The sequence below is a fragment of the Mastigoproctus giganteus genome, chromosome 8, assembly GCF_048544385.1.
Source record: "Mastigoproctus giganteus isolate SK-2022 chromosome 8, ASM4854438v1, whole genome shotgun sequence".
Classification (NCBI taxonomy): Eukaryota; Metazoa; Arthropoda; class Arachnida; order Uropygi; family Thelyphonidae; genus Mastigoproctus; species Mastigoproctus giganteus.
Genome location: NC_143582.1, coordinates 168,726,555 through 168,740,013, shown reverse-complemented (window position 1 = coordinate 168,740,013; position 13,459 = coordinate 168,726,555). Strand labels below are relative to the sequence as shown.

Sequence of the window (13,459 nt, the reverse complement as noted above, 5' to 3'; positions counted from 1 at the left end):
AAGAGTTGCGTTTTCAGTTAAACAAAAGCTTCAAATTATTCAAAAGTTTGAAAACAGTGCATCTGTTAAATCTCTAAGGAATCATTATAATAAGGATGTATCAAAATGGCCAAACATTAACAAGTATCACACAGAATTCAGATTTGTCAATAATAATATAGTAGCATATGTTATTAGTCATTCCCGAGTTACGTACAACTCAATGAAGTAAGAAGTCCTGGAACGTATCTCTTACGTATGTCGGGGACTTTTGTATTTTTGGATTAACCGGGAAATCGATTATCCGGTATTTGTTTTTTAATTCAAGTAAAGTTTGAAAACAGTGCATCTGTTAAATCTCTAAGGAATCATTATAATAAGGATGTATCAAAATGGCCAAACATTAACAAGTATCACACAGAATTCAGATTTGTCAATAATAATATAGTAGCATATGTTATTAGTCATTCCCGAGTTACGTACAACTCAATGAAGTAAGAAGTCCTGGAACGTATCTCTTACGTATGTCGGGGACTTTTGTATTTTTGGATTAACCGGGAAATCGATTATCCGGTATTTGTTTTTTACCATCTATCCTGGAAAATTGAGAGTTTACTGTACTCCAAACACCCATTTCTCCTTAGCAGTTAAATTTTGTCCTCTATGATGATTTGGTTTTAACAATAAAGTTTCATCCGCCACTACTGTTTTTCCCAAAATGCCAAACTTAATGGGTTTTTTTAACAACTGCAATTTACAAATATCTCTTAGTTTCTTATAAAACTTAATTGCTGTTACTTTCAAAATCTCCAAATGGAATTCTGTCTTGCACGTTGGAATACAGGAAATCCATGACTTACGTAAGGGTTGCGTTCCACGGAACGCTACGTAAGTCGGAATTTCCCCCATGCTTGTGTATCACTTGTAACTGTGCTCACTGAATCGATTAAATCAAAAAAGAAATGTTCGATGAACATGTAAATAGAATTATTTATTGTATTTATTCAATTTTTTATCTCATGCGCAGGAAAAATTACAAAAGCATGCATTTTGAAAAAAATTTCAAAATTATAAAATTACAAAAAAAAAGAGAAGAGACGGGCATAACATCAGTAAGTTTTACCTCTTAAGCATTGTTGCCAGAATTGACGTCTTCAGCTGATAAGTACGTCACTGCGGAGGTTGAGGGCTGTGGAGATTTAGAAGGGGTTGGCTGCTCAACCTTATGAAAGAACATATTAATGGATGACTGGAGGGTGGCTTTTTACTTTTCATCTTAGATTTATTTGTAGCAAGCAAGCATATCATTCACCTCTCTGTTAACTTTTAAGGATCGTTCGCTGTCAGGATCCATCATCTCAAATCTTGCCATTGCTGATGCAATTTCATGAAATGCCATTGCCATCTCTCTGGTGATGAAGTGTTTTGGCTCCTTAATTTGGTTCTTGAGATTCATCAGCATTTTATTCTTTCACTATCACTACCTGGAAGTCAATAAGTTCGATAGATAATTCCTTCTTTTCTTCCTCTATTAACTTCTCCACATCTTTGGCATCAACCTCCAACTGAAGCAGTTCTGCAACCTTTACAATCTTATCTGTAACCTCTTCACATGATTCATCTTTTTCAAATCCTTCAAAGCCTTTTACGTGCCGTAGGCATATTTTCTTCCATGCACCATTTAAACAACTTTTAGTAATTTCTGCCCAGGCCTTATTAATGTTTAAGATGGCATGTTAAATATTGTAAGATTTCCAGAAGTCTCATAATGTGGCGCCTCCGTAGCCAGGTGGGGAGGAGCAACAGTGCGTAGCACACGCTTCTTGATTAGACTGGGATTCGAGCCCGTCACCACCAAATACGGAGGATGCAGGAAGATCAGGCAATGACCACCACATATCCCCGAGCAATATGGCCTTAGATGCTAATGCTCCTAAAAAAAAAAAAAAAAAACTCTCATAACGTAAAATTTTACTCATTGTCTACTGTAGACAATGCCTGAGCAAATATGCATAAATAGTATGTTTTTAAATTCGAAATAACACCCCGATCCATAGGCTGGATGAGTGAAATTGTGTTTGGCTGTAGAAATATGATTCTCACATTCAAATTGAAATAATCTAGATGCGTAGGATGTCCAGGAGTATTATCTAATATGGCAAGGAACGTCGTTGTCTTTACAATATTTTTTAACCTTGGGAATGAAGCAGCATTTAAACCAATCCTCAAAGAGAGATATTGTTATCCATGCTCTCTGGTTCAATCTGAATGCATGGGTAAGGTGGCTTTGTTGATGACCTTAAATGCATAAGGATTTTCAGAATGGTACACAAGCAGTGGTTTTAATCTGTAATCTCTCACTGCATTAGCCCCAAGCAAGAGCATGTCCCTATCTTTTGAAGCCTTGAAACTTAGCATTGTCTTTTCCTCTTTGGCAGTGCATGTTCAATCTGGCATTTTTTTCCACTACACAGCAGTTTTGTCAATGTTAAAAATTTGCTGCTTTGAATAGCCACCTTCATCAATAATTTTTTCCAACACATCACAAAATTTCTCTGCAGCTGCAGAATCAGCACTGGCAACTTCACCGCATACTTTAATGTTTTGGAAACCAGCGTGGTGCTTAAACCTATTAAACCACCCCTTACTTGCCATGAACTTGGGTTGGGGTTCATTGGGCTGTACTTATCCTTAATATCTTTGTAAATACTTGTTGCTTTTGCTTGAATGGTCATTAGACTCAGGGGCACTCACTTCTGAATCTGATTTTCCATCTATATTATTAACATCTGTTCCATCTTCAATATAGCACCTGAATGCTGTTTTGTGATCACTGTTGATCTTAAGTGCATTGATCCTTTGACGTGTTCTTTTATATGCACACTGTCCCTTAAAATAGTATTCAATGTTGAAGCAGCAAGACCTAATTCCCTTGCAATAGATGACAAACTTTGGCCTGCTTCGTGCTTCTTAATCATATTCATCTTCATTTCTAAATCAATTTTGTTGCATTTCCTGGCACTGCCACCTCTTGCACTTTTCATTGGTCGCTTTCCCTTCATCATTGTAATCAGTAAATAGGAATGAAGAGAAGTTTCTGAAAATTTATTTTTTATATGATTAAAGATTTCAGGGGAACACATTTCACCATAATAGCGTAAAAGCCCACTGAATTCCAGTTATCGGTATTATCACAAATTCAGTAAGATTGAGTTTACTACCCATTTATAATTAGATGCACTACCATAAAAGCCCAATAAACCGGAAAGTGCAAATTGTTTTTATTGTTTTATGGTCATGACCTCCAGAAACGTGCTTCAGAAAAATATCACAAAGATGTTTAAAATTGATTTCTATAATGGGAACATATGATAACGATGAAAGGGTAGTGCAATTTCCATTATAAATATCACCTTTTATAGAGATAAACAGCTTAGTAAATAGGGAAATTTTCAACTTCCAAGGACTTGAAATGAATTACAAAAAAAAAAAAAAAAAAAACAATGTGTTATTGGGTTCACATTATGATATTTTCACGATACTTCCATTTATTCCTACAGGATGCAAAATACATTTCCACGATTTTTTTAAGTTTGCACTGGCTGGCATAACTTACATAAAGTCGAATTTCTGTAAGTTGAGTATTACGTAAGTATTCCTGTACTGGCATGCACGTTGACCAAAATTAGATAATATACATTATCTTTTTGAATAAAAGTTTTGTATGTTCTATGAAACTATGTTTTAATAAAGAAACTCGCACAGAAATACTTTTTACAGTTCCAGCAGTTTCCACCTGACTGTTTGTGATTGGATTAGTTTAAAATAATCATGGCACTTAAAACAGTACAATTTTGATCTTATTAATTTAGTTTTCATCAAAAAATAAACCTACAAATTTCTTCCATCTTTAAAAGATTCATAACTAATATTACCAATTTCCTGTTCATTTTAAAACTAAGTATCCACCATTCTTTACTCATAAATACCCATCATAGTGTCAACCAATGACTAACAGAATATCATGTTATTGTCTGTCGTGCTCACACACCAGTCATTGCATTGCCTGTCATTAGCATCAGCTGAGGCATATGATGCAAGAAAGAAAGCTTATAGAATGTTTATCTAGTTCAGCCTTAAATTTATTTATGCTATCAACATCCACAACAATAGATGGAAGTCTGTTTTGGCAATCAACTACCTGCTGGCTAAAGGCAAACTTCTGCACATCTATTAACTGTCTTTCCTCAATTTAGCATTAGCATTAGCATTAGTAGAGGCATATGATGCAAGAAAGCAAGCTTATTCAGCATCAGCCAAAACAAAAAAAAAAACACCACTCCCATTTCACCCCTCCGTTCGTTCGAAATACATGTCCAGCTGAGCCTTAAATTTGTTTAGGCTATCAACTTCCATAACAAGTGATGGAAGTCTGTTCCACCAACCATCTACCCGCTGGCTAAAGGCAAATTTCCGCACATCTATCCTACATCTGTCTTTCCTCAATTTGAATTTATGCCCTCTCAGGTGATTATTCTGAGCAAGAGGAAGAATCCCATCGGCATTGAGCATGCTCAAACCATTCAAGGCCTTGTACACCTCTATCAGATCACTTCGCCGGTGCCTAGTTTCCAGACACTGTAATTTGCAAAACTTTAGCCTTTCTTCTTAAGAGCAACCCTTTGTTCCATTCACTAATCTTGTTGCCATTCTCTGTACTCGTTCCAGCAGCTTTACATCCTTCTTGAAATGAGGCCTCCAGACCTGTATACAGTACTCAAGGTGTGGCCTGACCGTTGCCTTATACAAGGGAATAATCACCTCCTTATCCCTGCTAGAAAAATTCCTATATATCATTGACAAGACACCATGAGCTACTCTTGCAGCTCATTTGCACTGCTCAGAGAACTTCATATCTGCCTGCACAATTACCCCCAGGTCCTTTTCATTCTCTACCACTGTCAGTGTAGTACCACAGAGTTGATACGTTGCTCTGGGGTTACTGTTTTCCATATATAGTACTTTACATTTGTCATTACATTTGAATCTGTGCTACTTCAGGTTCTTAATCTGAGCAAGTGGAAGAGTCCCATCAGCATTGAACCTGCTCAAACCATTCAAGGGCTTATACACTTCAATCACATGTAGGCACCTAGTCTCCAAATGCTGCAATTTGCAGAACTTAAGCCTTTCTTTGTAAGCACGCCCCTTTATTCCCCCCACCACTCTTGTTGCCCTCCTCTGTACTCATTCTAGCAACTCTACATACTTCCTAAAATGAGGCCTCCAGACCTGTATGCAGTACTCAAGGTTTTGTCTGACCATTGCCTTATACAAAGGAATAATCGCCTCCTTATCGCTGCTAGCAAAATTCCTCTATACCATTGACAGGACTCCATGACCTGCTCTGGCAGCCTGTCTGCACTGCTCAAAAAACTTCATATCTGACTGCACAATTACCCCCAGGTCCTTTTCATTCTCTACCACTGTCAGTATAGTACCACAGAGTTGATACGTTGCTCTGGGGTTACTGTTTCCCATATATAGTACTTTACATTTGTCATTACATTTGAATCTGTCATTACATTTGAATCTGTGCTACTTCAGGTTCTTAATCTGAGCAAGTGGAAGAGTCCCATCAGCATTGAGCCTGCTCAAACCATTCAAGGGCTTATACACTTCAATCATATGTAGGCACCTAGTCTCCAAATGCTGCAATTTGCAGAACTTAAGCCTTTCTTTGTAAGTGCACCCCTTTATTCCCCTCACCACTCTTGTTGCCCTCCTCTGTACTCATTCTAGCAACTCTACATACTTCCTAAAATGAGAAAGTATGCAGTACTCAAGGTTTTGTCTGACCATTGCCTTATACAAAGGAATAATCGCCTCCTTATCGCTGCTAGCAAAATTCCTGTATATCATTGACAGGACTCCATGACCTGCTCTGGCAGCCTGTCTGCACTGCTCAAAAAACTTCATATCTGACTGCACAATTACCCCCAGGTCTTTTTCATTCTCCACTACTTTGAATGTAATACCACACAGTTGGTACATTTCTCTTGGGTTACTGCTACCAATATGTAGTACTTTGCATTTGCCAATGTTAAACTTCAGTTGCCACTTCTCAGCCCATCTGCCTAACATTTCTAGATCCTGTTGCAGTAGCATGCTGTCTTTACTGTTATTAACAACCCTGCCAACCTTGGTATCACTGCAAACTTGGACATTAAGCCTGATATACCTTCATCAATATCATTGATAAACACACAAAACAATGGGCCTAGCACTGAACCCTTGGGGGACTCCACTAATAACATTAGTCCACTTAGAGCAATGTCAATTTATTACCACTCTCTGCCATCTCCCACTCAACTATCCCTTTATCTGTTGTAGCAACTTGCCTTTAACGATACCACTCCAATTTGTACAGCAGTCTTCCATGTGCAACAGAATCAAAAGTTTTCCTGAAATCCAAGTATATGATATCAAAATTATTTTTTGCATATAGTTCATTTGTGACCACATTCATAGTATCCGTTCAAACTGGCCAAACAAGACCTCCCCTTAACAAACCCATGCTGTATCTGAACTATAACTGCAATCTTGTCTAGATGATCCAGCAATGCTTCTTTAACCAATGACTCCAATATTTCCCCCTGAATAGAAGTTAAATTAAGAGGTCTATAATTATTTGTGTCACCCTTTGAACCCCCTTTGTGAATTAGGGATACATTTGCACATCTCCAGTCCATGGGGCTTCCCCTGAATCTAAGGATGCAGTCATAATTATGGCTAAGGGTTTGTTTACTTCCCTTGCTGCCTCCTTCATTATAACTGGATAGATTCCATCCACCCCCATGTGCCTTTTTTATGTTTAACTTCAACAATTTCTCCTCCACTTTGCCAACGTGTCAATCAATATATCATTCTCCACTTCCACTCTGGTTCAACAAACACCGTCTGTTTACCAAGCGAGCAGCACTAAAGTGCAGTAGCGGCAAACCAATTTGTCCGTTATTTTCCAGTAGGTTGCTATAGTTTTCATGTTGGCTTTCTTTTCCTAAGCCGAAAGGCCTAATTTACAATTTGAATTTTACAAAACTTAAAAATTATTTTTAACCTTTGATTTATTGTTCTAGCTCTTTGCATTGGTGGAATGATGATTATTGTAATATGATCAATGGAACAGGTATGTTGTTTATTTATGTTATCTGTTAAATGAGTGATTAATTTGTTTAATTAATTTACTCATTGGTTATTATTATTTTATTATTATTACTATTATTATTAGCCATATGATGCAAGGAAGCTTGAGGCTTATGCTGCACCAGCCAAAAAAAATTCCTGAGTTACCCTGAGAGAGAGAGAGAGAGTCAAAAGTAGAAAGGAATCACCAAGAAGGATATGAATGATGATATCCAGCTCAGGACCCTGGGTGTGCCAAGCCCTCACTCAACAGATGTGAGCCCCTATCCAGGGATATTTAGATAAATATGGCATTCTGAATAACACACACACAACATGGTTTTGTTAAGGGAAAATCATGTGTGACTAACTTAGTAGGCTATTTTGAACAGTTACTCATGAGCTGGATGTAGCAAACAATTTCAGCATAGTTTATTTGGATTTCAGCAAGGCTGTTGTTGTTTGTTTGTTTTAGTTAGTTGTTGGCGCATTGGCTTCTGTGGCCATAATGCACCTCCCAAGGTTTTTGCAGTACTCTGATCCAAACCCGAGGCGGGATTCGAACCTGCAACCTTTGGGTTGCAAGGCAAGGACTTTACCCACCCGTCTAGCCCGGTTGGCTTCAGCAAGGCATTTGACTCAATCCCTCGTGAGAGTTTACTATATAAGCTGGAACACATTGGGATTACTGGAAAAATTCTAAGATGGATTGCTGGGTGGCTGAAGAGCAGAAAGCAGAGGGTTGTAATTAATGACCAATCTGAAGAATTATAGATATTCTTCAGATTGGTGTAAAGTCAGAAGTGGGATTCCCCAAGGATCTATTCTTGGACCACTGTTGTTTCTCATTTTCATAAACAACATTGACAGTGAGATAGGAGGCGTGACATCAAAATTTGCAGATGATGTAAAGAATGGTAGAGTAGTAGAAGAAGAAAGAGATCTGGGAATTATGATATCGGCAGATATAAAGTTTTTTGAGCAGCGTAAACAGGCAGCTAGGAAAGCCCATGGTGTCCTATCGATGATTTATCAAACATTATTCTGTTGAGATCTGGAGGTCACAGTCCTACTTTTCAAGGCAATTGTAAAACCACATTTGGAACACTGTGTTCAAGTTTGGTGACCTTATCCGAAAAAAGATATTGAGTTTCTTAAAAGGGTCCAAAGATGGGCAGTTCCCGTGGTGAGATCAGCAAAATTGCTACCATATGAAGAAAAACCCCAATTATGTGGTCTACAGAGCTTAGCAATCAGGCACCTCAGAGGTGACCTGATTGAGGTTTACAAGGCTCTGATAGGGGTTAGTAAAATGACTGAAGAAGGAATTTTCACTGTTATAGAGAATTCCAGAATGGAGTCATAAATTGGAATTACAGGGGAATAGACTAGATTATAAGAAGTGTTCTTTTAACCATTGGGTCTGATTGCTGGAACAGGTTTCCTTTGCAAGTAGTTGAGGCTGACAATTTGAATAAATTCAAAGGTCAACTGGACAGTTATTTATTTAAGGAGGGAAGCACATAATTTGTATGATCTTATTTACGCTTTTTTTTTTTTTTAATCCAGTGCAGCAAAAGTGTCTGGTTTCCTTGCACTATATGGCTGTTACTATTACTATGACATCTTTTCGTAGTAATTGACCACCCCTGTGTATTGTCTTTTTTGCTATATATAAAACATTATTACTTCATTTATTTATCATTTCTGCTGTATTTATATTTAAAATGAAAACTGTATACCTTTAGATCCAGTGGAAAAATTTTCCTCAGTTTCTTGAAGTTGTTTATTCCTCGGTGTAAGTTAGACTCACGTTGTGATAATATTAGATGTTCTGGAGAAATGCAAAAGTTCAACCTATTCATTTATTATAATCATGATTAACAGCTACTGTCATTCAAACTGTATGTTATATCAATTTTTAGTACATTAACTGCATGAGATATTACAGTTATCTTGTTGTAATATCTCTGTAATATATTACAGAGATATTACAACAAGATAGCTACTATTGAATTACTTCAAATAAATAACGCTTCTCTAGTAGAGAAGGCTACTGTTATTTATTTTCAGCGGTACCATAGTAGCTATCTTGTTGTGAAGGCAACCACATTATGAGATAAAATTAAAATGATGCCTTCTACGCTACAATCGTAGCTCAAATCTATGGGTTAACTATGGTGTATTTACACCAATATTATATAGTTAATTATCAAAACCCATAAGGATTATGCCTAGTGCATTTAATTTTCCAAATACATTACCACCACACCCTTCTGGCATCTCTCATAATGTGGATATAACTTCGCAACTGAGATGGCTTGTTGTATTACCTGGGTACCTGCCCGCCCACTGATGATGAAGCCAAAAAGCTTCGAAACGATCGTCTGGGTGGTGGTACCGCTGAAAATAAATAACAGTAGCCTTCTCTACTAGAGAAGCGTTATTTATTTGAAGTAATTCAATAGTAGCTATCTTGTTGTGAAGGCAACCACATTATGAAATACAATTAAAACGATGCCTTCTACGCTACAATCGTAGCTCAAATCTATGGGTTAACTATGGTGTATTTACACCGATATTATATAGTTAAAATGTAATGTAGTCATCACCATCAAAGTGACCTATGCATCAATGGTTACAGGTCATTATCATAGTACTATGATGGCACAATTCAACCTAAACTGCCAGCCTTTGATTCACTATGAGGAAATATAGTTCCTCATTCTATCCTATTTATTGTTAGAGCTGTAATTAGCCTTATCCAGAGTAACCCTAGTTTCTTCTAATGCTCCCTTTTCCTCTTAGTGTGCATGTGCACTTCTCTCATTCTACAGTGTTCTCCCCAGGACTTATCAAATGGGTGCACCACCAGTGAATTTAACTGACTGGCCAGCTAAAATTTAAGCTATTCTTGCGGTACCATACGGTACTGCTCACTGATCTCGATCAGTATTAGTTCGAACATACTATGCGATCGAGGTCAGTGCAACAGGAGCATATAATGTTAAATTATGCAATTAATTTTTGCTCTGGATCTCTTAAGTCACATTTATAAATAACAGAAAACTTTATGATATTGTGAAGTATTACACTTCCTCACCCGGCTATTTCATAATGCCACCCATCTGGCAAAATTTTCTTAGGGAGAACACTGCTTCTAACTGCCTATACCAGCTTAAGTTTGCTTTGCATAACTTTGATTGAATATTTATTGCCAAATGACTTTTACTTAGTACCCCATTTGTAATATTATCTTGTCATCTTCTATTTAGCAATTTAGTTTTATTTTTTTTAAAACCCTAGTTTCTGAAGATTCCAATTTTTGAATAATTTCTTTATTTCTCACCTAGCTCCTAGCTCCACAGGTTAAAATATATTTAAAATCAATGTTATAAACAGGTAATTTTATCTTTTGGCTAATTTTTACTCCAAATGAATTTGCTTGGCTATCTTCTTCCATTTCCTGCTTTACTTATTCAGCTGTTTATTTCTGGGTGTTCCTAGATATGCAAAATTAACATATTTCAACTTGAATGCTGCATATGGTCAGCAGTAATCCCAGAATAACATACCAATTAGGTGGTACCACATTCAAGGTAGCGAAGAACAAAGACATAGGGGTAATTGTACAGTCCAACCTGAAGTTTCTTGAGCAGTGTAGACAGGCTGCTAGAAGAGCTTGTGGGATTCTGTCAGTGACATACAGGAACTTTGCCAGCTGGAACATAGTGGCAATTATCCCATTGTATAAAGCAATGGTTAAGCCACATCTTGAGTACTGCATATAAGTCTAAAGCCTCATTTAAGGAGGATATGGAACTGTTGTAACTGGCACAGAAAAGAGCAACAAGATTAGTCAGGGACACAAAAGGGTATTCCCACATAAAAGACTTCATTTCTGCAAATTGCAGCACTTGAAAACTAGACACGTGCAAAGAGACCCGATTGAAATGTTTAAGACTTGAACTGGATTCTGGATTGAGTAAATTAAATGTTGTTTGGTATCTTTACTCTTTCTTAGACACCACATGCATAAGGGAACATAAAATTAAATTTAAAAAGGATGGCTGCAGAACAGATGTGCAAATATTAGCTTTCAGCCAGAGTGCAATTGGTTGTTGGAACAAATTACCATCCAGTATTGTATGAATTGTATGAATATACTTTATGTAGAAGTGAATAGTTTGAATAAATTTAAGGAAGCATTAGACATATTATTAGAGATAAACAAATGAGGTCATAGGGTTTTTTTTTTTTTTTTTTTTGTCAACGCTGTATAGGCTTGCTTCCTTGAGTCATTTGGTGCTATTAATACTAATACTAACTTTTGATTATTTAGTGTATTCCCATAAAATTTGCTGTTATGTAGCTAATTTTTATGCCAAATTCTTTGCAATCATTATCTAATTTATTTAGCAGGTCTTGGATATCCACCAAGCAACTGCTAGCAGTACAGTTTCATACTGAACTTTTAAGCAACTTATATTCTTTTATTAAATGGTCCATGAAAATTATAAAAAGATGTAGCAGTAAGGTGTAGGTCTGTCTCATTCCAAGTTTAATTTTAAATCCTTTTCCAGTGCTTCCTTCAATCCTTCTGCATATTTGCCTTTTTTTTATACACACTTGTATTCTCCTTAAGTGATTATCCTTGATGACATATTTTTCTAAAATTTAAATGAATAGATTTCTAGATACTTTATTTTATATTTTTTTCATCTAGAATATTTATAGTTGTTGCAAATTGGAGCATTTTGATTTTTGTTGATTTTGACATATTTTTATACTTTTTAATTTTTGGCTTTAATTATCACTTTTAATTTGTAGGATCTGACCATCACCTCAGTATGGGTGATGGTCAGATCCTCTGTGTAATCTTTGAATAATTGTTTATAATATCCTTTCCTATAATAATACAATCTGTTACACTTTTCTGTTTCTATATTATGCTCCCCTCCCCTCCACATAAATTTAGAACTGTCTTTATGTATGAAATACTGTATTTGTAATTAAGTGGGCATAGCTTGTACAAAATTATAGAAGTCGTCTACCATTATTGTTAGATATGCCATTTTCTCTTTATTTTCATGAAATATCAATGTAGATATAATTTTAATTACTTAATCTGATATTTAAGTCTCCAACGAATGCTATTCATTCTTTTTTATTAGTTTTTGTTGCTTTTCTGAGGTATTAGATCTCACTTGGTTCCCCATAAGCCTATCCTAGGAGATATGGAGAACAAACTTATGTCTACTCTTAGTTTGGTAGCTTCAGCCCCCTCCCCCCTTCAGTTACTCCTGTAATGTTAATCACATATTATAATAATCAATAATATAATCATATAATTAACCGCATGGGCTCACACTGGTGAGTTGGCTTGGAACACCCACAGTCCTGAGCTGGATATCATCATTCTTCTCTTTCTTGGTGATTCTCTTCTACTTCTCTCTCTCTCTCTCTCTCTCTCTCTCTCTCTCTCTCCCTCCCTCTCTCTCTCTCTCTCTCTCTCTCCCTCCCTCCCTCCCTCTCTCTCTCTCTCTCTCTCCCTCCCTCCCTCCCTCTCTCTCTCTCTCTCTCTCTCTCTCTCTCTCTCTCTCTCCCTCCCTCCCTCTCTCTCTCTCTCTCTCTCTCTCTCTCTCTCTCTCTCTCTCTCTCTCTCAGGGTAATTCAGAAATTTTTTTTGGCTGGTACAGCAAAAGCCTCAGGCTTTCTTGCACTGTATGGCTAATAATAACAGTATAATATAATCACATAAAAATATAGTTGTGTGCATGTATTTCCCAATTACAGACCTCTCATTTTCACTACAGTACATAATAATTTTTCAACAGAAAAATTTTCAAAGCTTGATCATTTTATTCAAGGGAATATCTCACATATAGGAATAATAATTGATCAAATGTGGTTGTTGGTCAAAAATTTGCCATGCAATGCAGAATGAAACAAGAAACCTACAGTTGAGAAATGCATTCAAAATGATTGCTAAAGCAGTTAACTTTTCATATATAAATCAAAACAAAAACACCGTTCACTTTTCAAGATATATGATATATAGTTTGAAAAGTGAACGGTGTTTTATTATAAAAAAATACAACAACTGCATGGGGGCAGGGGATAGTATTTGTAGAATACTAATTGCTGACTCCAACAAATAAAATTGAAATAATTCAGTATGTTCTTAAAGAAATGCTGCCTATTGAGGTAACATTTCTTTATTTCTTTCATTTTTCTTTCAAATCACGAAGTACAGTCTATAAAAAAATATATTAATTTCAGAAACTTAATTTCA

The 13,459-nt window shown here is 36.4% G+C and overlaps 1 protein-coding gene across 1 annotated transcript in view; it reads left to right on the top strand.

Moving 5' to 3' along the window:
* The window catches only part of LOC150081998 (lysosome membrane protein 2-like), a 283,555-nt gene that overhangs the window by 152,110 nt on the left and 117,986 nt on the right, over positions 1–13,459 (top strand). The window contains exon 6 of the mRNA XM_090379893.1: positions 7,119–7,168. Coding sequence (XP_090236019.1) covers positions 7,119–7,168 — 50 coding nt within the window. The remainder of the gene's footprint in view (positions 1–7,118; positions 7,169–13,459) is intronic.